At 33.7% G+C, this 27645-nt stretch overlaps 3 protein-coding genes and 1 long non-coding RNA gene across 4 annotated transcripts; 1 reads left to right on the forward strand and 3 right to left on the reverse strand.

The window, feature by feature from the left end:
• Positions 1 to 1775: 1775 nt before the first annotated feature.
• On the reverse strand, positions 1776 to 7566 carry LOC101214920 (ATPase 11, plasma membrane-type). Its single transcript, XM_011652936.2, has 21 exons — positions 7134 to 7566; positions 6931 to 7050; positions 6755 to 6853; positions 6523 to 6660; positions 6226 to 6360; positions 5930 to 6109; positions 5630 to 5836; positions 5421 to 5540; positions 5201 to 5320; positions 4989 to 5111; positions 4785 to 4889; positions 4513 to 4657; positions 4184 to 4348; positions 3845 to 4083; positions 3658 to 3690; positions 3469 to 3550; positions 3198 to 3358; positions 2802 to 2987; positions 2537 to 2719; positions 2277 to 2455; positions 1776 to 2169 (listed from the first exon to the last, which is right to left on the reverse strand). The coding sequence occupies exons 1-21, from the start codon at positions 7185 to 7187 to the stop codon at positions 2073 to 2075; spliced, it is 2871 nt and encodes a 956-aa protein (XP_011651238.1). The 5' UTR covers positions 7188 to 7566; the 3' UTR covers positions 1776 to 2072.
• A 5123-nt stretch (positions 7567 to 12689) lies between these two features.
• Positions 12690 to 14083, forward strand: LOC116401777. Its single transcript, XR_004214138.1, has 2 exons — positions 12690 to 13027; positions 13624 to 14083. It is a non-coding gene; the product is annotated as an uncharacterized LOC116401777 (long non-coding RNA).
• Positions 14084 to 15347: 1264 nt separating this feature from the next.
• On the reverse strand, positions 15348 to 18841 carry LOC101215798 (dnaJ homolog subfamily B member 13). The gene is made up of 2 exons (XM_004152397.3): positions 18062 to 18841; positions 15348 to 16479 (listed from the first exon to the last, which is right to left on the reverse strand). Exons 1-2 carry the CDS (start codon positions 18655 to 18657, stop codon positions 16035 to 16037), a joined length of 1041 nt encoding a protein of 346 aa, XP_004152445.1. The 5' UTR covers positions 18658 to 18841; the 3' UTR covers positions 15348 to 16034.
• A 1988-nt stretch (positions 18842 to 20829) lies between these two features.
• Positions 20830 to 26053, reverse strand: LOC101216038 (calcium-dependent protein kinase 10). The gene is made up of 7 exons (XM_004152398.3): positions 25209 to 26053; positions 24878 to 25021; positions 24608 to 24760; positions 22713 to 22828; positions 22313 to 22480; positions 21759 to 21989; positions 20830 to 21498 (listed from the first exon to the last, which is right to left on the reverse strand). Exons 1-7 carry the CDS (start codon positions 25861 to 25863, stop codon positions 21325 to 21327), a joined length of 1641 nt encoding a protein of 546 aa, XP_004152446.1. The 5' UTR covers positions 25864 to 26053; the 3' UTR covers positions 20830 to 21324.
• Positions 26054 to 27645: the final 1592 nt, after the last annotated feature.

Raw genomic sequence — 27645 nt, forward strand, 5'->3', positions numbered from 1 at the left:
GAAACCTGTTGAAGAAGAGGAATCAAAACTCATATAATTAAGAGAAAATGATAAATATGGTTGATCTCAAATTAAAGCAGTAAAAGAAAAAGTGGATATTTGGAAAATGGAAAACCAAATTTCGAAATTCATTCAATGCACTTTAAGGATCATTCCTGTAGGGTTTAATTGCCAGTATCATTTACTATGTTCCCATAGTCCATCAAACATATGGAGTGTTTCAAGCTCTTCTGGTTTCAAGATACCGGCAGCCTCCTTCTACATCTTAACTCAAGAATTTTCATACCAGCTCTCTGGAAACTCACTGGAAAAGAAAGTGGCACAACTCTTCTCCAAAGGACGAGTGTTGGTTTGGTACTCTAACATGGCAGTCCTTTTTCTCTCTGCTTTTGTTGAGTGTAAGAGAAGGCATTTGGCTCTTGAGAAACCAATTGGGATAGAATTTGGAAGAGGTGCCATTTCTTCAATGTCTGGTATGTGGTTGATACCTCAGTTCATTTTGATAGGCATTTCTGAAGCTTTCACATCTATTGCTCATGATGAGTTTTACTACAAGCAAGTTCCAGAGAACATGAGAAGCATAGGAGTGTCTTTCTTGTTTGTTGGGTATGCAATAATATCTAGCTACTTGGGCAATTTCTTGATTATAAACTTGGATTATATCGTAGTTCTTAAAGACGGATTCTTGTTAGGCAGTATCCTAAAACATCTTTAATGGAGCCAGCAGCTTCACGACCTCGATACTTACTTTGACCACTAAAGACTTAGGATTTGCCTGTGCTCACTGTCTCTATCTCACACACTCTAGTGTTGATTCTCCATTAAATTTTAAGTTGAAAAACCAGAAGATTAAGACAAAAGTACTGGACATATCCTTCATTTTTTGTTTCAATTTTTTGTCTCGACCATCGTGGTTTCAAGATCCTAGCAGCCTCGTTCATCATATTTACAATGATTAGACAGAATCCCTGACCCAACTTTCTCTAGATTCTCTGCCAAATTAAGTGAGAGCTCTTTTAGTAAAGGATGAGTATTGGCATGGCACTTAACATTGTCCCCATGCTTTTTTCTGCTTTTGTTAAAGGCAAGAGAAGGCATTTTGTACCTTTCACATCCATTAATCAGATTTTCCCTTTCTAAGAAATCCCATCAGTGGGTCGTCTTTGTTTGTCTGGTATGATCTATTTACTCTAGTAGTTTCTTGATTTTATTTGTTTCGTAAGAACTGAGAAGACAAAGGGCAGTGCCACTGGAGATTGTCTGTTGAAGGTCTTTTACAAAGAAAGATTGGACTATTTCTACTCCCTATGAGCGCTACACGCTCTAAACTGTGTAGTTTTTAGCTTTTAGAAAGTGGTAATATCCTAACCCAACTCTTATTAATTGAAAACTCTCTTGTGAGAACTTTACCATCATGAATCATAGTATAAATGTGTTGACAGAAGCTAGGAGACAAGTAACGTAATCTCAAGAACAGAATCGTTTTAGTAGTTTTGCTTCTTCATGATTTAGAAAATTACCAAATTCAAGGGTGTGGAGGCGTTTTGAGACAAGTAGAATTGTGAACTTAAACTCACAATATAAGGAGCAATAACACATGAAACTGAAATTTTTTAGTGGTAAAACCCACAATCACTTTGAGCCAAACAATCTCCTAAAGTTCATTGGGCCAAATACTTTCGTATGTTTGGTTCACTATCAATCTTTCATTAACACTGAGAAGCGATGATAATTGGTAAACTCCATGAGAATCCAGTAGAAAAAGATCCAGTAAGTTAGGAATGAACATAAATGACATCATTTCATAAAAACTTCCTCTTGGGGACGCAGTGCATTACAACTTACAAGATATGCCAAGTCCGGCAATAGAAAAAAAAAAAAGACTAATATAACACAGAAAAGCGTCAAAAACGATAGTCCTATAATATGCTAAAAGACCAAAAGCCAAATACAGGTGTAAACCGTTGTTTCATCTTTCTTTAACTTCCAAGCAGCTTGTGCCAATTGCATATTCTAATGCCAGCAGTCACCATATAACTACAAGACAGTATATTACAGTATTGAACATCCCCTTACACGGTGTATGCTTGTTGGATCGTTTCAATATCGAGACCCTTCAATCTCACCACTGACTCTACATGGCCTTTCAGTGTATGGAGTTCTCTCAATCTGCAAGATTTATGAAATGAAACCAAATTGGTAATTGCAGAATGATAACTTAAACCAGCAATCAGTTTCAAATAATGTCAAACCAAAAATGATGTTTTGCAACATACCTAGCAATTTCAGCTCTCCTTTTGGCTTCTTCAGCCATGTGATTGAGTTCTGTGAAATGAGTTCTCTCGGTGAACATCTTAGTATCAGGCGGTTGCAAACCATGCAGGGTTCTTTGGGCGTGAGCCCATTGTAGCTCACGTTGTTCCTTACCAAAATCCTTTTGTCTTGTGAAAGCAACCTATTAAAAGAATACAAGTGAATAAACCAACTGATGCATAACTTTGACAGGTAGAATGCAGGCAACAGTGTAAATTTATACCCTTTGCTCAAGCATGAGATCCCAAGCCTTCCCACTCAAGGCATATCGAATAGCAAACTTTATGGGATCAAGAGGAATATAAAAGATGATGTTATAAAGCCAAATTACACCAGCCCAACCCCAACCAATTCCTTCAATGGCAGCAAAACTCCAATTAGCATAGACAGCAATCAGAGTAGCAACCTGTTCAATATCAAACTTAGTATTTTCTTCGAAAGTATAATTGAAAATACAAGTGCAACAAGTCAAACAAGTTTTGCCTTACCAGTTGAGCAAGAATAAAAGCCACTACAAGAAATAACCCAGGACGCTCAACGTAGGACCAACTTCGAGATCGCGTAACAAAAATGAGAGCCTGGCTGATGGTGCTCACTTGCAGATATATAGCTGAGGCTAGCTTCCGGAAATCATCATGAGCTGTTTTTTCAAGGGTTGATACTCCAAAGATTCGCTGAATTTTACACAAAATGAGACAGATCAGCAGAAATCAAAAGAATTGCAGGGGCTACTAGCAAGCTAAGTACAAGAGAATTAAAAACAAGGAGCAGGAAAAAAGAGTTTATTAGATATTAGATTACAGAACACAACATAAACAATGGTTCCATCTGAACCCACCATTAACAGATTATTACTTAGTATTAAGGAAATTGGATTGTCTTACAGGGAAAAAGTTGGTTTTATACGACGCCCAAAAAAATATGACCGTCATCATTGCCAAGTAACTACCAAGTACAACGCCAGTAGTAAAAATTTCAGCCAGCTTCCAACTATCTGGCAGAGGAGACGGTTTAACCCTATCCTTCGATATTGTCATGATTGTACCTACACATTAATCATTTGACGAGTTTTCAATAAACAGTGGAAAAAGAATCACATTGATTTATATGAACTTCAAATAATCAGCAGATCAGATACAAGGATTTAGAACAAACCATCATTAAGGATAGCAATGATAAGCACCATAAATGGTGGAAAATCAAATTTCCAAATGAGAGCCAGCAACATGAAACCAAGCTGCAACAAACACAATCAAAAGATCAGTAACATGACTTGTCATTCGGGACATGGAAGAACAGAACAGCAAACCTTACATATAATTAATATATATTCTAACAACTTACCACAATACGTATTGTGATGGAAACTGCATAAATCTGACATGGGCAAAAATTAAACGTGAGTCAGAATAGGCAAACAAATCAGAACTTCAAAAGAAGAAAGGGAGATGGTAATAATGCAATCTCAAAGGCTGCAACTTGAAAAACCAACTATTGAATGAAGAGATTTTAAGGTCAAACCACAGGTTACCGTGTAATTCTTCATTCTCTGAAATATTGCTCTACTAGTCAAGACAGCACTGATGATAACACTGAGACCAGGTTCGGTAAGAACAATATCAGAAGCACTCCGAGCAGCATCAGTTGCATCTGCAACAGCTATACCTATGTCTGCTTTTTTAAGTGCAGGAGCATCATTCACTCCATCACCAGTCATACCACAGATATGTTTCATAGCTTGCAAGCGTTTTACAATCTCATATTTGTGCTCTGAACCAACAAAAAATCATGGTGAGCCAGTATCCTAAGACAAGAACCGATTTTTTCTGTTCCCCAAACTAACATTTTGAGTCAATTACTGGAAAAATACCAGGGAATACACCCGCAAAACCATCTGCTTTCTCGATAAGATCGTCAACAGGTAAAGCAGCAATTGACTCATCCTTTTCCTGTCCTAGCAAAGCAGATGATGGATACATGTTGGTTCCCATCCCCAATCGACGTCCTGTTTCCTTGCCTATAGCCAGCTGATCTCCTATAAAAGAAGCAAGGTAAATGAACTAACAATCTAGATAAATTCAGCAAGCTTAATAGATGTGGCAATGTTTTAGCAATCTCTAGTCAGAATCACATAAGAATATTTGTGACATTCCATACATGGAGAGCATTTCTACCAGGCATGTAAAATCTGAAACGTACCGGTAATCATTTTCACGTTTACTCCAAGATTTAAAGCTCTCCTAATTGTCTCTGCACTATCATGTCTCGGTGGATCAAACAAAGGCAAGAGGCCCATGAATTGCCAGGGACCTCCAGGACTTTCTTTTCTTCCTTCTGGAACTTCCTGATATGAATCCAATAGATGTCATAAGACTTATAATCAACAGTACTTTAACTACTGGACTAAAGAAGATGCATAGCGGTCTTATTAACGAAGGGATCAAAAAATCTACAAGCCCATGTTCACTGACCTGGTATGCTACAGCAAGCGAACGCAAACCTCGTTCAGCAAATTTATCAATCACTGCATGAACTCTTCTCTCAATCTCTGACTTGTTGTATGCAAGATTTAGAATCTAAAAGTGAAAGTTAAAACAGGAACCTATATTCAGTAGTCTGTTCTCAGTTAAAACAGAGACAACATTTGCACAAGTTCAAATGGAGCAGCCTTTTACCTGTTCTGGAGCACCTTTACTGACTCTGTGCATCTTGCCCTCGTGGTCAATATAAGTCAAAGCTGTTCGCTTATCAGTAGGATTGAAAGGAAGAAAATGTACTTCCTGAATCCCAGCACGTGCCTTTGAAAGCATGGAAGATGTGATGAACATTTTGAACTTTTTGATAATCATTTCAAAAGAGTGGGGAAATATGGTTAATGACCACTTACCTCCTTTGGATCAGCTAGCATCCCAACAATGGCAGTATCAATAGCATCTTGATTCTCAATTCTTGATGCTCGAGCAGCCATTAGAACAATAGTGTCTGCATCTATACCTTTACCGAAAACCTGAAGTTATATTTAGACACGAAATTAGAAATAAACAATATAAATGCCTCTAGGAGGAAAAAATATCCCATTAACAAGCAAGAAGCAACTCCTTGCCAACCTCAACAAGATTTTTGTCAACAGTTAACTTGTTCAAAGTTAGGGTTCCCGTCTTATCACTGCAAAGGACATCCATGCCTGCCATTTCTTCAATTGCCGTCATCCTCTTCGTGATGGCACCCTGAAATAACATTATATGATCCCATTGTTTATTTCATAACTCATGTCAGACAAGATGCAACAGGAAACCTTCTAAATAACTAAGCTAACCTGTTGGGATAACCTATGAGAACCAATAGCCATTGTCACAGATAGAACTGTAGGCATGGCTATAGGAATTCCTCCAATCAATAGCACAAGGAGGTTATCAATTCCAGGACGATACTCTCGGTCCTGAATTGGGTACATTACAATGATCTCTATTACCATTCCCAAAGCAATGGAACATATGCAGAAATTCCCTATGGCTGTCAAGACCTACAAACGAGGCAACAGTGATAAAAGTAGACGGTTAAAGGAAAGAAATTGCACAAACCGAAAATCAAGTAATACAATGACACATCTTCTTGCCTTTTGGAAGTGTCCCACTTGGTTGGTGGTGTCAACAAGATGAGCAGCTTTACCAAAAAAGGTGTGGACACCAGTAGCAATGACCACAGCTTCAATCTCTCCTTGCTTGCAAGTAGAACCGGAGTACACACCATCACCAGGTCCTTTCGTTACAGGAAGAGATTCGCCTGTAAGCGCAGACTGCAAAGCCAAAAGCCAAACTTAGTAAGGAAATGGACAGTTACAACATGAGGAGCGCAGGGATGGTAGGTGAGAAATCAGGTTAAAATATCCAGGTATCATGGTTTTTTACCAACCTGGTCAATTTTTAGTGGATCCCCATCCAGAAGACGAGCATCAGCTGGAATAATGTCCCCAAGTTTAACACTGATTACGTCCCCAGGAACTAAAATGGAAGCATCTTGCTCGCTCCACCTTCCATCTCTAAGAACCTTGCACAGAAAATCAAAAGCCAAACAAAGAAATTCAAGTACATATCACCTAAAAATTGTGGTTCCACTAAACTTTAAGCATCTCAAAGACAGACGAAACTAAGCCAACAAGGTACAGTTTCAAGCAAAAATGCAGCACACGCAATAATTCATCTCTAAAACCTTGGCTTTGGGAGCAAGACGAGCCATGAGAGCAGCTGCAGCATTTCCTGCATTGTTTTCCTCAATAAAACTGATTGTAGAGTTAATGATAAGCAGGGTGATGATACCAACAAAATCTTGCCAATCCGGGGGCTTTCCCTGCAAGTAAGTAAATAGTACTTAGAACAATGAACAGCAAAGAAGATATGGAAGAAAGAAACATAAATAACAATCCATGTAGCCGGGCATTTACTCCTCCATTTGCAAGTGCAATGGCCATAATTGCAGCAGCTTCCATAACCCATGATAGAGGATTCCACATGAAACCCAAAAACTTCAAAACTTTGCTTTCCTGAAACCATACAACAAGAAAAATTCAGACCAAGTTAGCAGAGTTAACCACAATGCTACTACTAAGTGGAGCATTACCTTCTTTTCCTCAAGCTTATTGTGGCCAAAAATCTTCAGCCTTTCCTCAGCACCCTCACTAGTAAGACCCTCTTTGCTACATCTCAGATTTTCAAAAACCTCATCAATGGGTATATTTTCCTGCAGTTAAACAAAATGAGAATAAGGCAACCAAAACAAACAGCCAAACACCAAAAGGGCTTTAAGATGCTCAGATCTGTTACCAAATCCACAGCTTCCTTCAACACAGCCTCCAGCACTTCTGGTTTTTCCCCCATTTATTCTTTCCACTCCTTTCTCTTCTCTCTATGTATATCTCACTATTTATCCTTGCAAGCACATTCAAATCCTAACTCGTCAGAGAAATCCCAAGAACGAGCTCCAAAAATATGCACAACCGTAGAACCAAATGCCAAAGAGTTGATTTTGATTAGAGCATAGCAGTTAGGAGCGCAAATGAGGACGACCCACCAACATCAAGTTCCCACAAAGCACAGAAAATGAACAAAGATGAGCGTTTTGGTTTTGGAACAGTGAGAGAGTCAGTTACAGTTCGATCCTTTCATTTTGTCTCTCTGCGCCAAAAGAGATAAAGAAAAAGAAAAAAGAAAAGAAAAAAAAACTCCAAAAGTTTAATTTACTACTCAATAATGCACATCCTTGCTTTAAAGGAGTCGCCTTTTAGCAAATCTCGTTTACCATGAAAAAAGGAATCTCACTACTTTGGATAGTATGATATAGCTCACTGGTTAAAGCAATACTTTTGTCTCGTAAGAGAAACGATGGATCAATTTCAACTTTTAAGCACTCAAAATTGGTATATAAAACCTGTTGCTTTCAAACTTAACAGCTATTAATAACATCAACATCCAAACAAAAATTGCAGTCATACTTTTTCTTGTTTGACACTTACTCTGAAGTCTGAATATAAATTGGGCTATAAAATTTGAATTGGATTAAGAAAATCTTGAGAAATAAAGAATAAAAATGGAATATAAAATCTTGCAAAAGAGATAGAATATCAAGTTTGGGATTCAAACTAATTTAAACATCAAGTTTGTACAATCTAAATGAAAACGAAAGAGCTAATAAATGTATAGTTAGTTACCTACGTACAAACATGTTTTAAACTAAATTGTACGTTGTGACAAATAGTAATGTGCTATTTAGTGAAAGAGATCCTCTTTACAAAGTTGGTTGAGGGAAGAACATGGTCTTCTTAGTACTCTCCTGGCAAAAAGCATTACACAAACTTTTAGTTGGATTGATCACACTGTCCTTTGCAAATCATATTATGGATCAAAATTACAAGTTTTATTGTGGGATCGATTACATAACCTTAGTAAGCACCCGTAGAAACATAATTGATGAGCCTTACTTACGATTTGTTAAAAATAATTTTCCTAAAGAAAGAAGAAAAAAACTCTCTCATTGCAATATTAAAAGTGAAGAAAAAGAACAGAAGTGGTTAGGTGGATTAAAGGAAACACGTGACTTTGAAAAAGGGAAGTTTTAATCATAGAATACATTCCTTTTTAATTAGTGGAGTTGTTATCTCATCATTTGATATTAATAATATGGTTTTTCTTATGAACTAATTAAACTAATATTTCTAAACCCATTAAATTTACTTTCTTAAATTATTTGCCTTACCTCAATAATTAATTAGTTGGCTTAGGTCGACGTGTCGGTTTCGTTATAAAAATGAAGAAGAAGACGTGCTCACTACAAAACTTTCACAAAATCACATATCCGCCCCAAAATATCTCATTAATACGTTTGGTTCCATCCTTTCTTTACAAAATTAATTTATTGAACCAATCAGATTTATATATATTGAAAAATATAATAAAATTAAATGTGCTAACCACACACAATTTCTTTAAAAAAAACAGTAAATTTTATCAATAATAGACGCTGATATGTTTTTATTCTATCAATGGTATTGATAGACAGTAATAGAAATCTATTAGTTTCTATCATTGACAGAGTCAATAATTTTGTTGTAACTTGTAAATATTTTAATTTATTCTGTCGCTAAATTTTATTTATAAACAATAAATAAAAATATTGAGTTATGGTTTACTTCAAGTAGGTGGAAAATAAACCCATCATTGAACAATATTTTTGGATAAAAAGATTATGTGCATGCAATAAATATGAATTTGATATCAATTGGGAGAGGTTGGTTAGCACTACTAAATAAAAAATAAAAAATGTTAGATAAATCTAATACAGGTTTGAAGAATGTATTCCTTGGAAATCGTATGAAAATAAATTATAATATAAGAGGAAGATACTCTACATAGATTTTATTTGACCATGTGTATATATATACATATAATACCGGTCTTCATATTTCAATACTTCAATTATAATTAGTGGTGAATCCACAAAGAGCTTTATAATTCAGTGAAATAAATAAATAACAACTTAGCTAAAAAAAAATAAGTTGAAGATTTATAAAAATTATATAAAAAAAACGAATGGAGTTGGAAAGCCAAGAAGATAAATTGTATAAATAAGATTCAAACCTCACTGAAAAGGAAGTTAACTAACCGAGTAACCACTAAGCTAATTACAAGTATAAGAAATTAACTAGTTTTCTTTATATATATTGTATAAAGACGATAAAGTAGATAGGAGCTCAAGCCTCATCTGAGTCTATACTAAATCTGTCGATGATTACAATTTTAATATAGGTGATTGAAGTTGATAACAAGTTTTAAGGTTACGGCGTCGTATTCAGAAATTAAAATTTGTTATGTACACTCCCAATCCCATCAATTCACAAAGCAACCAAACGGCTACGAATAGAGTCCTCACATCAATTCCATACACATATTATCATTTCTTCATCATCATCATATATATATATATAAAGGTGTATTTTTGGAGAAGATATTTGTCACCTATTTTTAATATTATACATATATGTATTTGCCACCAATTGCATTTATTTCGTCATTCATGTCTTCTAGGGCCACATTCATTTTCGAAAATGAAATTAATTAAATACTTTTCTTTTTTGTTTGTTTGTTTCATAAAAAATACATTTTTATTTCATTTATTCAAATATTGCATTTCACAAATGATTTTGATTAGTGAATGGAAACAACTTTAAGGAAATTGAACTTTACGATCAGAAGATGATATAAGGAGATTACGTATTTAGATAAGCTTTCAACCTCTTCACAGATGACATTAGCCTTCAATAGTTTAATCTAATATTAATTTAACCAACAGTGGATTTAGGCGCAAGTGAAAGATATGTAAAAGAGTCACACACAATCTATATCCAAATTCTTCATTTGTAGGATGGGATTTCAAAAGACGTAGTTGAGTTTTTACATTTTAGTTAAGAACTCATATCTTTAACATAGAAAATCAGGAAGCTTTTACTAAGAAAATCAAATTGTTACCGAACACGAATTTGTTTTTCATTTTTTTTATCGTTATAATACAACAAAAGAAATTAATTATATTATTTGTTGTTTTCTCTTTCAAACTTTAATTTGGAACCACATCACTACTTAGAAGAATTAAGGGAAAAGGTATTTGATGAGTTGGAAAATTTTGATTGGTGGAAGTCCACGATGCCACGTTGTGTTTTATCTTCTTGTCACGTCATTTTACAAAATTCCACGTCATATATATATTTTTGAAAGCGATCACTACCCTTTTCTAACATGAAATATTCAACCAAAAATAGTTTTAAATAACATAGACACATAATACCTCTAATTTAACATTTCCCAAAAATAACATTTTTTGTTCCACAAAATTTCATCATTTATTAATTAATACTCTATTAATATATTTGGTTATATTTATAAATATTTTAGTTTATTTTTTATATTTAAAAACAATCGTATTTTAAATGTCGTATTTTTTAATAAATTTTAAAATTATTAAAAATAAGTGTTAGAAAAGCTTTTTGGCGCAGTACAAAGTTACCTCTATTGTTGTTCCACATTGATAAAGTTAGAAAAGACAAATAAGTATAAATAGTTAAGTGTCACTTTATCACCATGCGTTTGATAGTTTTTTTCTTTTAAAAAGGCAAAAATAGTAGAGTAATAAGCTTTTCGCATAGCGAGACAACTTAAATATTCAAGACATTTTTGTTTGTGTGATAAGGATGGAACAATGGTGAGATTTGAGATATGAAAACTTGAAAACGTAACATGTTTAATTATATCAAAGTCTTAAAGTATGAAATTTTGAGATGGATAGAATAATGATATATCAACGACAAATTAAGATCATATGAGGTAAGAAACTTTGAAGAAGTGCATAGGTCCATTGTGTACCTAAAGCAAAGAGTGAAAAGAAAAGAGAAAGGGGAAAGATATGTGTAAAGGAAAAAGAGAGTGGAAGAAAGGGTAAGGGCATGAGCATGTGGGGAAAGTTAAAGGGAGAATCAAAATGTGATTATATATATGTTTTTCTTTTTAATTTACTTTTTTTTAAAATAATAATAATTTTTCATATACCAACTATTAATTGAGTGTATTAGATCAACGGCACAAATATGAGCATATAACTTAAAATGCATCTAAATATAGTTTAAAGTTTGTTCAATTTTATTATAAGTTTATCATAATCGCACATGCACGTTTGTACTATGCCGTAGCATTCATATGCCCACCACCACTCATCTCTTTATGCTTTTTCAATTCAATAGAATCTTAGTCACCCAACTTTTCTTTTGTTTTTTTCTTTATTTTCTCTCTTTTTAACTTTTCATTACCCATAGTTTTCATATGTTGATGTTAAAAATTCCAACCTCTACTAGATTCAATCATCATCTTTTGAATATAGAGATCACTAGTTCTTTTAGTTATTATGTCTCGATATTATGATATTTTTGAAAAAAAACTAACATATATATAGTATTCATATCTTGGTTGTTTTAGTATTATGATGTGATAAACAAATTAAATGATTGAAAGATGGTATAACATGGACAAAGTGATCTTCTACTTTTTATTAAGTACTATAGTTGTCATGTTTCTAATATTAATTAATTTAATTGTGTTGTTTTTCATTGTTTCGATATGATATATATATATATATATATATACAAACAATCTATCGATCTCTTAAGAAAACATTTTGGAAAATTGTAGACTATTTAACTATATTTTTGCATTCCACCACTCAATTATTCAATCATAATTTGTAGTGTTTGTAATGTGACAAATTTTTTATTATCTTTTAAATTGAAATGAGTGTATATACTTATTTTGTCATGATTAGTATAGGATGCATGAATATTGCAATTGCATCGAAAGTAACATTGGTTAAAACATTAAATAGTATATTTTAGATTAGAGTTACTTTATTTACCGACAAGACTAAAATAGTTTAAACTACTACAATCCATACTAAATTAAAATAATTTATACTTTAACTACGTGAATATTTATAGCTACTTGCAAACTATGATAACAAACTCTCACACATCTCAAACGTCCGAAAAATTAACAACAAATTGATTCTTGTAATTATCGTTGTGCAATTTCAAGAAAGACGAACATATATATATATATATATAATATAACATATTGAATACAATTACATCAACAATGTATGGTGGGGTGAATTTGTTGACTATGTGGATGACATTGCTCTTATCCCATATTATTGAAAGGTATCTTTCAAAAGGGTTTTAGAGAGAGAGAGAGAAAGATTTGGATATGTTTAGAGAGAAAGAGGGGGGGGGGGGGGGGGGGGGGAGATCATGGCTAGGCTGGGGTTAGGCAGCTCACATGTGCTGTTTTTTTTAAAAAAAGAATTCATTTCAAGTTTTCCCTGCAGCCTAAGCCCTTCCATTTATGAAACAATATCAAAGCCCATGTTCCCAACCCATAAAAATGAGAGAGAGAGAGATGGGTCCTCAAAACAAGTACTGCTTATTTCTTAAGTACTCAATTTAAAGCTCAGTGCTTTTGGCAGAAGCACCTACACATGTGTGTATGTCATCTACATGCCAATTTTTTTTTGAGGTTTGAAATAAGGGGTGGAATAGTAAACTGGAATAAGTTATAGAGTTTGAAGAGTTGGAGTCGTGCACTACCCCTAACACTCACAGCATGTGTAAAGAAGTAATAAGGTATAATATGATAATTTCTTTAGTAGTGACGCAGATAAATTTTTTGGATCAAACAACTCTACCTTTTTCTACTCTTCTACTACCCAAAACCCTTTGGTCCAAATATACCCCCAAAGAAAAATACTTAGGGGTACAACTTTATCTTTGTGCAATTCAGATTGCTTTCCCATAGAACCGCATGTGACTTTTTTTCTAGTAAAAGGAAAGGGAAGCATGAAGTTGGACACTTAGTCCTTGTTCAATTTGTAATACCACAAAAATGTACTGTTTTTTTATTGTTTATGTTGCATATAGATTTGTTTTCACAAATATTAGTCAACTCCACGTTATTATCTCCGTTATATATTTAATACTATGCCGATGTGACACGCAATAGCGTGAAAAATTTTACGTACCAGAAAATTTTCTTGCATTCAATAAGCCCCCACCCACTGACATTAGTGTAGGGTCGATCAACTATAGTATAAACAAATAGAGAGTATGCTACGGTCTAGTTTTCTCTCTCTCTGTATATAACTACTTATCAAAGAACTTTTTCCACTATCTTTATTCATAAATTTTTATGATTTTCTTTTCTTCTTTTTCTTTTGGGAAAGATTAGTGGATCTTTTGAGATTTGAGAACAGAGAAGAACTGTTTGGTGCTGAAGAAAAAGATAAAGAGAGCACATGAATTGATGAAATAATTGATATGGGCAATGGTCAATCTAAATGAAGATGAAGAAGAAACATAACATCTCTGTTTTCTGAAATTTATATTTGTTGTTATGGTAAAAGGTGAAACATTATCAACTGTGAAGGCTGCAGGTTTTGACTGATTTTTTTTACTGTTAGTCTATTTCTTTCTTACAATGTCTGAAAACATACCATAAAAAGCAAGCAGTGTTGGACTTTGTTTAACCTAAAGAGGACAAAGCAATTCTATCAGCTTGGAGATGTTTCTGGCTAGCATGGGAGAAAGAAAAAAAAAATCAACTTTTACCCATAGATTTGTGTAAGTTGTATCCCCAACTTTCAAACTGTACGCTCAAATTTAGTACATAAGAGATTCAATTCACACATCTTTTAGTTAGTTGCTAACACATATTATAATTTAATTATTAAACTATCAAATACATCGTCACTATGGTATGGAATATGATAAAATTTAGAGAAAAACAATAATAAGGATAATTTTTTTTTAGTTTATAGTCAAGCTGTTTTTTTTTTTTTTTTTTTACAAAACTTTATTTTATTGAAGTTTATAAGTTTAGTAATACAATTTGAATTTTCCTTTGTTAAAATTACTATACAAGCTTGTGAAAATTTGAACGGATGACTATTTAACTTTTAGGGCTCAATTTGGTTAAACTTAATATTATGGTTCAAATTGATACAAACTAAAGTCTAATTTGATTCATTTTGGATAAAGTAAGATAAATATGCGTCTTATTTTTATCGAATCAAGAGTACATTTATAATATAACAATGTACAAAAATATGATCTAAGTACATTTATAATATAACAATGTACAAAAATATGATAATGTCTCGAGAGCTTTAATATAGGAAAGTGGTCCTCCAATTGGGAGAGTCATTAGGCAATTGGGGACCAAAACATGCCATTTATGGATGTTTTTATTATCCTTCGAAACTACACGAACCTATTGCCCTACCCTAACTCATCAATGTTAATTGTACTAGTACGAACATAACATAGAGATTCAAATATTTGAGAGGTAATATACATGTTAATCATGGTTGAGTATACCCATTTGAAAAGGTAATGAATTTTTTACTTTTGCTTTTTCTTCGAGAAGGGACTCCAACCATACAAAATCAAGTTCAAAAGATACTTACAAAACGACGACTTTGGACTCAAAACTCTCAAAGCAAATGAACCTTTTACTTTCATACCTTTCATCACATCAGCCTATTGTGTTTCCTCATTTACATTTGGATACCAAAATTCATGTGGCCTCTAAATTATAAATTAAAAAGAAAGTGTACCGAACAAAATTTAAATTTAGGTAACAAGAAGGATGTATGATAGAAAGAAGATACAAAATCGAAATGGGGTGGCTCGTTTGAACATGAGAAATGTTAATTAAGTCGATTAGAACATAGTAGTTTAAAAGCTAAAATTAATAAATTATTGCTAATTTGTCTTATTTTGGTAAATATATTATAAGATTCATCATATCTTAATAAAGTATTACAATGTAGATTCTTTGACATATAAAGTTGAGGATGGTGACAGAGAATGAGAGACCTAATGATAATGACAAAATGAAAGGAAACAAAGTGGAAACAATGATAGGATCATTATAATCAATATCAAATATATAAAACCACCCAATTACACTTCAAGTTGGATATATTCTTCATTCCCAAAGTAAAATAAAATAAAATAAACAAGGACTCTCTCTCTCTCTCTCTCTGAGAGAACTTAAAGAGGTCTATCAAAATTCAATTTCATTAAATAGAACTCCTTTGAAGATTGTATAAGTGGTGAAATCAACCTCTTTAGAACTAAGAAACAATTGGACAAATAAAACATCTAAAATCAAGCTGCAAAACACACAGATCCCATAAAAAAAAACCAAACCCAAAAGAGGAAAAAAAAAAAAAGGAGGGAAATGGCGATTTCACCACTTATTCAAGTTCAGAGTTCAAATTGATGAGATCAAAATTTCGAAGTTAAAAGTTGTCACACAGCTAAGTACAGAGCAAAAACAAATTTCCCTCCAGAAATTAACACTAAAGAGGGAAAGAAAAACACTACTCTGTCAAAAATCATCCCAGATGACATACCCAGAAATAATATATACTGATCTATTGCCTCTTCTATGCCTGCCAGTAACCAAAAAATTCCATTCCCCCACCCAAAACAAAGAACAGACTTACCAACATTTCACATTCTTCAAGATCATGCAGAGTTTATATTTACAGGGAATAATATGCTATCTATGTGTTAATATGGGCAACTCTTTTGTTTTGTTCTTTTTTTACCAAGTGGGTGTGTTGTGCTATGAAACTACACCAAGGACTCTTATTAGATCAGACTTCTGTTCTGTTGTAAGTCTTGATGGATATTTGACATCAAATTTGATTCTCAAATTTCCCTTCTTCCCAGGTTCCTTTGAGATTGGCATTCCTTCATTTGCCAGAACCATCTCATCGCCAGGTTTGACAATATCCGTAATAGGGATCGTGAGAGTCCTCCCATCCAGAGAAGTAAGTTCAAAAGTTTTACCTGTGAGTGATTCCAGGAGCGTTATTTCATGGTTCACCACTAGATCATTCCCATCTCTCCGGTATATAGCATGTGGTTTCTCATCCACTACAAATATAAGATCTGCTGGAATGATGCCAGGCTCCTGATTTCCTTTCTGAGGAAAAGTGATCTTTGTCCCCTTCTTCCACCCTGGCTTTATGTCTATTGTCAATATCTCTTCAACTGTCCGGAACTTGCTGCAAAAGAACCCACTCGCATCAGATATAAACCATAAGGAAAATTCTTTCACAACGGGATAAAGAAAATGGCATAACTAAAAAGAACCAGCACTTCCAAGTATTGGTTTCAATCAGATTCATAACCATCTGAATTCCAGATACATTAGAATGAATCTGAAGGAAATGAATGACATTTCTAAACCTAGTTGTGGTGGAAGGGAGATGTCAATCGATGGCCTTTCCTGAACTGTGCACGTGAGACAATTGCAAGGCCAAAAAGGCTTGAAAGTTGGAATACACGAAATTATTCAAGAACAAGAACTTGTACCTATACTCCAGACACATTACAGTGGCTCCCTGCCTATGCATCGGGATGAATATAGACACAACAAAATCAACAGTTCATACATTTGAAATCATACCCATGCTATATTTTAAAACTAGAAAGCTTATCTTAAGAAAAAACAAACAACCGATATCTTTTATGCTCAAAATCAGCCTTGTTATGGAATCTGGTCATCTTCTAGATGTTATCTAATAATAACATCCATCTAAAATTTGAATACTGAGAAAGGGAACCTAAAAGAATACAAGATGACTATCCCTAACACTTTCAAAGGCTGAAGGCAGCCTTGAGACTTTCTTTCTCTAAAGTGGCGAGGCATAAGCCTCAACTTTATTTTCTTTTTCTACAAAGAACATCTATGCATATCCGCATATCTTATTAGAAAGAAATTATAATCAAGTATTGTTAGACATAATAATTATATGAAAGCAACACAAAAATTAGAATGATTTGTAGTTCCTTCAATGAAAAGTCTAAAGTTTGTCAACATGAGCTCGTCTCAACTGGCACATGTACGTACATGAGAATGTAAGGTCTCGTGTTCAAATCCTTTCACCCCTAAATTGTTATATGAAAACTTTTCAAAACAAAAAAAATAGCCTAAAGGATCATTCTTAATAGCATTCGTTTATACTCCTCTAGAGGATTAGGCAATAAATTAACTTTATTCTTCTGACCACTATACAAGGTATACCTACAAGGACATTCAAAACCCCCAAGCCTCAATGTGTTCTTAAGGAGGCACAAGCTTCTTCCACAAGAGGCTATATATGGTCCAAAAGCATAAGCTTCAAGGCTAAAAATTTGTAGCAAGCCTCAAAGAGAGGTGTAAGCGACTACTTTTCAAAACATCATTATCGTCATGAAGTCTTTTAGGATCAAGAGTTATGCATCGATGTATGCATTCATAATAGCAGTTTTTCTTTTTTTTTTTTTTGGATGAAATGTATTCAAAATAGCAGTTAAAACCAACCGATAGCCTATTACGAAACATTCTACCAGAATTAGAAGGGAAGTAAAAGGCAAGCAGAAGTTAACATTCTTTCTGTTAAAATTCTTCAATCTTCTTTGTGTTCGAACACAAGGAAGATTGAAGAATTTGTACATGAGTACACAGACCCGAATCCAAGCAGCTCAGTAACCAAATACAATTCACAGAAGACGGCATGCAATGAAGAACAACACAAATATCAATAATCAAAACAATACAACAATCAATTAAATTTGAAAGAAAGAAACCAAAAACCCACATACCCAGAGACATCATAAACATTTCTTGAAATTCTCATCTTCTTTTTGGCGCCTTTAAATAGCTCCTCCAAGGTACAAGGCAACGCACTCTCAACCGCAGCCGCCTTCCTCCCTTTAACACCACTCCCATTCTCCATCCCATTCTGAAACCTAAAAAACTCATCCCTAACCCCTCTACTCTTCCCACCCCCATCGACATTATTACTCCCGCCACCGCCCTCGGATCCGAAAAATTCCGCATAAATATCATCCGCGTTCCTGGGATTAAACTTAAACGTAGAAGTATTGGGATGCTGGCGTTGAAACTGCTGATAAACGGGAGAATAAGCAGATGAAGAAGTGGCGTGAGGATTGGGCGGCGGAATCTTGCCGGACTTGAGGGTTTCTTCCCCATAAAGGTCGTAGATCTGACGCTTTTGAGGATCGCTAAGAACATCATAAGCTTCAGAAATTTGCTTGAACTTGGCTTCAGCTTCATGTTTGTTAGAAGGGTTCTTGTCAGGATGCCAAAACAAAGCTAATCTTTTGTAAGCTCTCTTCAAATCTTCATCGCTAGCGCTTCGGCTTACTTTGAGTATGTTATAGTAATCTTTCCCCATAGCTTTGTTTCTCTGTAACAATGAAAGAAATCTCTTCCTTCTTCCTTCTTCCTTCTTCCTTCTTCCTTCTTCCTTCTTCCTTCTTTTCTTCTTTTCGCCGGAAAATGGGAAGAAGAAAGAATGGCCGTCGGATGAGTAACGGAAAAGAGAATCCAGCTCCGAATCTGACGGTTATTTGGAAAGAATTCGTGTAAGAAAGGAATATTATGTGGACTCGGATCTAACTTCCCCTAACCCGGATCGTCGGTGACCCGACCCGGTTTCCCCTTTAAAACCATTTATTGTCTCCAAATATTTCTTAAATGTGTAATTTTAGTTCGAATAAAACTTAAAACATAGTATTTTAAAGTTAATTTTACAATTAGTTAACACATAATTATAATTTTCATATAAAAGAAAAAGGTAATATGTGGATGTGTTTTGAAATATTACAGTAAAAATGTTAATAGATGAAAAATAAAAGACAATACTAAATTTATAGATTTACTAGATTATATGAATACTTAGTAAATTAGACATTCGAAGAGATAGAAACCAAAATTGAACAAATATTAAGATCAAAATGGTACTATAACAATATTATTAAATTTTCATCGACATGTGGATATTTTCACGTTTTTGTAGGTTTGAAATTGACACAGGAGATGAATCGATAACTTTAATGTAATGTCAATCATAAAATGATTATTTATATATATTTCTTTTCATTTTTGTTTTTCTTATTCTTCCAAAAATATATTTTATATCTAAATTTCTTAAAATTAAGACTAAAATATTTTTGTACAAAACCTACTCTATGATTGGCATTATACTTAGATGTTAATTTAATCCAAAGAAGTCATTTACAAATCAAATAATTAACAAAAGGATGGCTTCAATTTACAAAACTGTGAAATACACAATAATTAGAAAGAAAACAAAGACGTATTTTTTTTTTCTCCTCTTGTTTTCTTAGAAATACTCTCACGTTACGTTAATTTAATGTTGTTTTTTTAAAAAAATGTAATTATATTGAATAATCATTTTAAAAAATAATTATTAAATGTATAAACAATATTTAATATAGCCTATAAAGTCTTGTAAAGTTTTAACACAGTGTATTAGACTTGAAGACCTAAATAAATTTAATTATGAATATTTTAAAATGTAACAAATATAAATCAAAATATTTAGAAAAGTAAGATTTTAGTGTAGTATGTAATTTTTGTTGTAATTACTATGGTTTGAATGAAAAGCAAGTTTCACCCACAATGGGTCACCCTTCTAAACAGTGTTTGTGCATAAAGGAATGAAAATATAAAATAACATATGGTTGGAATTTGATTGAGTGTTTTTTGGTTGATGTATTTTATATAATAAAACTAGGTATCAAATTTAACTTTATATCCTTTTAGTTAGGAAAAAAATGTCCATCATGATTTGAGATTAAATGAAATTGAACAAAAATCACTTATTATTTGGAAGGGAAATTTATGGTACAAAGTAGGAAGTGACAAATATCCACCAGTTTTAGTCGGTGAGCATCTAATGAAAGTGATTGAAATATCAAAACTTTGTATTAAAAATAATCATTATATTTTATTGATTTCACCCAATATTAGAAACATTGCCTTAACCTAACATTACCCACTTGCATTTTATTTTATTTATTAAGTTAATTGATCATACAAACAATTGCTTTATTCCTTTCTTATCTTTACATACAATCGATTAATTCAATGAAGTGGGTCACAATCTATCTATGACAATGATATATATATTTTTTAAGTTAAAAGTTATAATCTCTATTTTCTTTTTTTATTAGTTGAAAAAGATTAGAAAAACCTTTTTTAATCTCTAAATTTGGTCGATTTTAATCGGTCTCTAAATTTTAAAATGCTAAAATCTGCCCATTTAATTTGTATGTTTTGAGTTTTCAATTTTGTCAAAGTTTCAATTCATTCAATAATCTCTTCTTGTTTTTCATCACAAAACATTAACACTAATGATTGAAAGTGTACTTAATGAAAAAGAAAATTGAAGCTTAGTGTGTAAATGTTTTGTGATGAAAAACAAGAAGATTAAACCCAAAAGGTATTTTTGCGATAATAAATTAGGTGTGACATTCTATTTTCTTAGAACAAAGCTCCACATTTTGGTTAAAAATGTCATCCAAGAAGCAAAAAATTGGAGTGTTCCCAATCTGTACAAACAGAAACCATTAAAATTTCCTCAAACTCAAATCTCAACAAGCAATTCCACCATCAACTTCTTTTTCTCTATGGTGTTGTTCCTTCAAAGTTATGGAAGGCCAAGTAAAAATCATCACAAACAAATAATATAAAAAGAAGAAGAAGAAAATATACAAGTGAAGAGGATTTCAGTAATAAAAGGCCTATTTACTCTACCTCCCTCCATAAGATCCATGAGAAGCTGTAGCAATTTCTTGTTTCAATGCTGTTGTGCTCTCACTGCAAACTCAAGAGGGTAACTAATGCGAAAGGTGGCGGCAGCAGCAGCAGCACTTTGAGAAAGCTCGTCCTTGAAAACAAACGTCGTTGCCGCCCCCTCTGTTCGAAACCTCTCATGCTATTCTATAACAGGCTATGTTTGGGATAAATGGAATGGAAACACTACTACACTCAGCAGGATAAACAAAAAAACAACATTCAAGAAACGAATTCCACTTCACACGACTACGGCTTGTCCAGTGAGACCGTCATGAAGTTGCAACGATCCGTCTTTCATTAGGTTAAGACTCAAACTCTTGAACCTCTCTCGAGAATACTGCCTTGATGCCTTTCGCCAATCCGTTCCAGTTTTCATCATCGCCACAAACTCGTCGTAACTTATTTGTCCGTCCTGATATTTATTGGTTTACAAGAAATTGAAACGAGCTTATTAGGAACAGAACCAAAAAAGTACAGCCTGAACCTATGGACCATAGTTCATCCTCTCTTGATCTTTTCAATGAATATCAAGTTGTGCAGTAGTGGAGTGGAGTAATAGATACGTATTGTAATTTTAGCTCTCCGTTGATTTAGCTAAAGTATTGCCAAAACGGGGCCTCTTTTATTTTATTTTTATTTTTTAAAGAAAATCAGTGGACTAGAAGGTCTCACCTTGTCTGTGTCAACCTCGCGCATAATTTCATTCAGCACATCACTATCGGTTTCACCTGCTTCATCAGATAAGGCTACCCGTAGCTCATCTAATTCAATGAATCCACTTTCATTTTTATCAAAAAACATAAATGCTCTGCGAAAATGCTCGTCATTTTCCATTCTCTGCAAATGTATTGTAACTGCTACAAACTCTCCATAATCCAGTACACCATTACCATCAACATCAGCCTGTCGAGATCAGACAATCAGTGGAAAGAATTGACAACATGTAATACCAAAGTTAGTGAATCGAAAGTCTTCAAGTTCCATTCAGGCAGGCAGGCAGCATTACTTGTTAAAAGTCAGGGTAAAAATGGTTCATGAATTCATATCCAACTGATTATTAAGAGATAGCATAGGAAACAAAATTGCAATTTGGAAACAAGATATGAAGAAAAAGGATTGGGAATGCTCACAAATGATTTAAGTAAAAAGAGTAATAAGCATGTTCAGCGGTAAATGAAACCATAAAGCAAAATTTCAGTCTGAATTTGTGAACAGTAGAAACTTACCACTTCCATGAGCATTTTCATCTCGGGCTCAGCCAACTGTGAGCCAACCTTTTTTAGTCCCGCTTTCAGTTCCTCAAAAGATACTTTCCCATCATTGTCGGTGTCCATCAAAGAAAACATATCTCTGATCACTTCAACTTCTTCAACAGATAAATGCTCTGCTATCACCTACACATTAAAGAAGTTCAGGTATTCCTGGTTGTCGTGAATTCCATCACTGTAATACCCATTCAGTAATTTCACTTTGCTTTTTTTTTTTTAATTTATTTTTTTTAGCACACCAATGTTTGGTGGTGATTGAACATCTAATGTTAAGGTTAAGTTAAATGTATACAGATTGACTAATTAAGCTATGTATCGTTTAGTAATTTAGAAGATAATAGATCACTTTAAGGCTTACCCTTAGGGCTTTCTTTTTGAACCTATTCATAACAGAGAACTGCTTGAGTCTCATTCTTACAATATCTCCAAGTGGAACATTTGGAGCTTTTTTTGCATTTTGTAACCAAGGATGATCTGTAATTATGGTGAAAAAAACTGTCAGAGGACAAAAATATTGAATATACGCTGTGAAAAATTTATTCAAAGATCCATTATTGATCATGAACTTCAGGAATAAAAAGGACAAAAAAAGGGCAGGGTCAACATGTATTCTTTCTAGCCCCCCCTCCCCCACAATGCTAGGTTACATTATTTTGCTAAATACCATGTTTGTTATGCTTGGATATAGTTCGTCGTGAAGCAAACTTCCAACTCAAGGAAAAAGGCTAGATATAGGTAGAAGTACCATCATTTTAGAAAGAGAAACAGATACCGAACACGATGATAATGCAAGATTGGAGCACACGAATCACAACTATGAAGCAAATTTCATCTCCAGGAAAAAAACAAAGAAACAGATTCTCTAGTCTCCAAATAATAGAGATGTCTGAAATGACATCAAAGGAAGCCAAACGTATCATGTTCAAAGAAAATATGGACTAGACAGGTGCCAGAGTGATTCTGAGTTCCACCAATAAATCAATGTTACTTTCTTGTTTCTGACCGTAAATTTCATTGGGGCAAAGAAACATTAAACCGACTTTTTGTGTATGCCAATGAATCAAACAGTACTCAGAGTTGAACCAATCAGCCCTTAACAGCACCCACCAACAACTAACTGAAATTCAAAAGGCATTTCAGCCTTAAAGAATTAACCCAGTACAGTAAAGAGAACCAGCAGTAAACTACTCTTTTGGTTGTTAAATCACGTAACAATTTGTAATGAGTTAATTTTGTCAATAGAGTTAGAAGAGAAATTCTAACTATACTTGGCAATTTCATACTTACATCACAAATGTTAGAGAACAGTTGATAGAATGAATCAATTAGACTTCATGGTAATTAAGAGAGATAATCTGCCCTGATGTCTAAATATCGTTCCACGACATTCAATGTATCAATAACAGAATAGTAAAATTGAAAAAATTTCGTCACTTCAAGCACTAAATTGAACTGATCAGTACGTCATTCTCAATAATGATACTGAAATAGTGAAATTTCACTTGAAATTGAAATTGAAACCAAATGATAAAAGCCAAGAGAAAAAGTAACTATAGGATTCAAGTATCCATGAACTCACTCATGGGGTTCTTCTATTTAAGCAGATAATTTAAATGTCATTGCAACTCAGTATGATAATCTTGAGAATGCTATGCTTTAAAAATGATTAGTGTGATAATCTTGAGATTGCTTCGAAATACAATGCAGTCCACTTGAAATCGTTGTTTAGTTCAAAAAAAGGGTGGAAAATACATATTACTATTTGATCCAGGGACCTAGCAGATACCAGCTACACTTACGCATAACTCATACGGACTAAACCAAATGAAAGGGATATCACACAATTCTCAGTTCCAGGCACCCAATATTGAACAAATAGTCCGTTAGGAATGCCTAAAGAAGTAATTTTATGTGCAAAAACGTATTTTTAAACCTTTGGAAAGTCAATCCAAACCAGTCAAAAATTTAGAATATCCGGGATAGAAAAAATACACTAAACCTTGCAACTTTGCACTCAAAACTTAAAGCACGTAGCCGAAGAGCAAGTTGCATTGACCCATCTTTGCATAACACCCCACCCCAATCACGCTGTATAAAAAAACCCAAAAATATTTTTATAAAGAAGAGAAGAATTTGCGTGCGAGAAGCAGTGGTTGGGCAATTGGACAGATTGCACAAAGTTAGGTGCAACCAAGATGCAGTTGAGTATTTTATGTCGGAAAATAACTACCCATGAGCAGTCGAGCTACTTACCAAGCACCTGCTGAGCAGTTAAGCGCTTCTTAGGCTCCGGCTCCAGCATCTGCCGGACAAGGCTTTTAGCACTCTCTGAAATCTGTGGCCATGGTTCCCTCTTAAAATCAAGTACGCCCCTCAAAATTGCCAGAGCTACTCCTTGTTCAGTCTCTAATAACAGAATCCCAAAATAGTAACAATCAAAAAACTTAACCATTAAACTGATCTTGAAATCAAATTAACTTAGATTTAGATTGATCTTAAAATAGCAAAGGAAAACCATATTACCAGCCCAGAATGGCGGAACACCGCACAATAAAATATATAATATCACACCCGCACTCCAAATATCAACCTCTGGTCCATAGTTTCTTTTCAATACTTCTGGCGCCATGTAGTATGGACTCCCCACTATCTCCGAAAACTTTTCACCTAAAATTATTGTTGAATAGAAGCACTTAAGGTTCAACCCACAAAATCATTAAAAAAAATGCCAATGAAATTGATAGCCACAGCTTCCAACCAACAGATGAAAATGGAAACGAAGAAACTTAAAAAGACAATTGAATCAAGCTTTACTGTACTTCACGAAGGGGAATCAAAGTCTTAACGAACTTACCAGGCTTGAAGAACACAGAAAGACCAAAATCAATCGCTTTGAGAGGCGAATGTTCCTTCTTGTTCGCAAACAAAAAATTCTCAGGCTTCAAATCTCTGTGCATAACTCCGTTAGCGTGACACATCCTCACCACTTCAGCGATTGTTCTCGCGACGTTCGCAGCAGCACGTTCGGTGTAGTGTCCTCTCGCTACAATCCGATCGAAAAGCTCACCTCCCTCACAAAGCTCCATAACCAGATGAACATTCTCGTTATCCTCGTAAGTCGCTTTAAGCTTCACTATATTCGGATGTTCAGGCAAATTTGACATTATAGCAACCTCTCGCCTCACATCCTCTATATCCACCGCAGTTCTCAGCTTCCTCTTCGATATCGATTTACAAGCCAAAGCCTCTTTCGTCTCTCTATCAGTACACAAATACGTGATCCCAAACTCTCCACGGCCTAGTTCAAGCCCCAGTATATACTTGTCGCTGATTCGCGTCCGGTGACTGAGCGGCATCACATCTTTCAAAACCCTAAGCGGAGCCGGCGACCTAGTAGCAGTCTCCCGCGTATATGGGTTGGATTTCCGCTCTTTTTCATTCTTCTTCCGATTAACCGACTTCTCGTCCTCTGTAGTCTCTGGTCTCACACACGCGTTACAATTCCCCATACTCCAACAAGAATCCCAAGAAAAAGTTCCTTCTTCTCGATCTCCGTAGAAAACCTCGAGTCCCCTAGAGTCGTAGCCGTGAAGAAGATAGTCGCCGGCGGCGAGGCAGGTAGTTATCGGCGAGAAGAGAAATGTAGGGGAGAAAAGAAAACGCGGGGTCGGTTGAGAAGAAAAGAAGGTATTTTGAAAAAATCATGGTAATGATATCTAATTATTATAATATTGATTCAAAAGGGTAAATTAGGAAAACGACGAATTATGATTTGGAGTAATTAAGAAATATAATTGGGTTTTTCTAATCATAAGAACTTTCATTAAAATAATACGATTTTTCTGTCCTAAAATTCTCCCATTTCTTCCCCTTTATCCACTCCCCAATTTTGTATTTAAAAATGTTTTAACAAAATTTGTATTTAATAATAAAAAAATATTTCCCACTTTAATTAAAATACCTTTACAAAAAAAAAAAAATCTATTTTCATCTCTTTTCAAAAAATAAAAATATATATTACATACACTTTTTTTTTCATTCTACATTTGTCTTTATGATTTGGTCAAACATTTCTTATAAACTTTCTAAATAGTTTTTTACAAGTTTTTAGTTCAATATATTATTAATGCCTTTTAAGTTGTTTTTTTAATAATAGTAACTAAATTTCTAATTCAAAATTTTAAAATATATAAAAAAAAGTGAAAATTTATTAATATATTATAAATTTAACCATAGACATTTTAATAAAATATAGTAAAGTTTCGTATTTTATCCCTAATAGAAACGGACAAATTTTAAAATATTATTGTAATTTGTAAATATTTACAGCATTTTGCTATTTATGATAATTTATTGTTTAGTTTAATTACAACTTGAGATACGTGATAAAAGGGTTTATTAGATTCTCATTGATTAGCCTTCATTACTTGTAATCAATAATTTAATTATATTACATTATTCGGACTTGAATTCTAGCTTTAATTTTATTTATATTAACATTGGATAGAATTTTCCAAAAACATATAAATTTGACAAAATATTTCCACTTCCTAAAACGAAACCATAAACATTATTTCTTTTAATTATTCATGTTCTACTTTTTACTACAAGCACACAAGAACATGAGAGACCGATTGATTCCTATAAACAACATTCATGTTGATCCACATAGCTAACTAATAAGCCAATTCTTTAAATCGTCGAGAACCAAATAAACAACGGATGTTTTTTCTAACATAGCATGAATCTAGGTCATCTAAAATTCTCAATTGGGAAGTTAGAAAAAATGATAGGCAATATTAGAAAGTATAATATTTGGGGGCCTAATTAAACAACATAGTGTTTAGAGCAAAGAGTCGTATTCTCAGCCGTTGATATTTCAAACTTTTGTTGGTGAGGTTGATGGAAGGTCAAGATTTAAAGCCAATAATTGTTGAAGTTGTTCACCAGCTGAAGGGATTGATGTATTAAGCTTTGACTAATTCGGCTTTGCCTAACCCAAAATCTTATTATTATTATTATTATTATTGTTATTATCATTATTATTATATGGGTAGTTTTGTCCACAACATTTTGGAGTCTACTAAAAGCATAATCACCACAATTTCATATTAACCTAAACCTTAGTTAAATCTTTTTTCTACATAGTTGAATAAAATCGCTCTAAATTTCCAAAACCCTAGAAATTCGAGACAAAATCATAAATATATCATTATTGATTAATAGAAATGTTTGTGCATTATTTTTTGGGTTAAAATTAATTAATTAAAACAAGCGACCTAGATGAAAAG

The sequence above is a fragment of the Cucumis sativus genome, chromosome 1, assembly GCF_000004075.3.
Source record: "Cucumis sativus cultivar 9930 chromosome 1, Cucumber_9930_V3, whole genome shotgun sequence".
Lineage (NCBI taxonomy): Eukaryota > Viridiplantae > Streptophyta > Magnoliopsida > Cucurbitales > Cucurbitaceae > Cucumis > Cucumis sativus.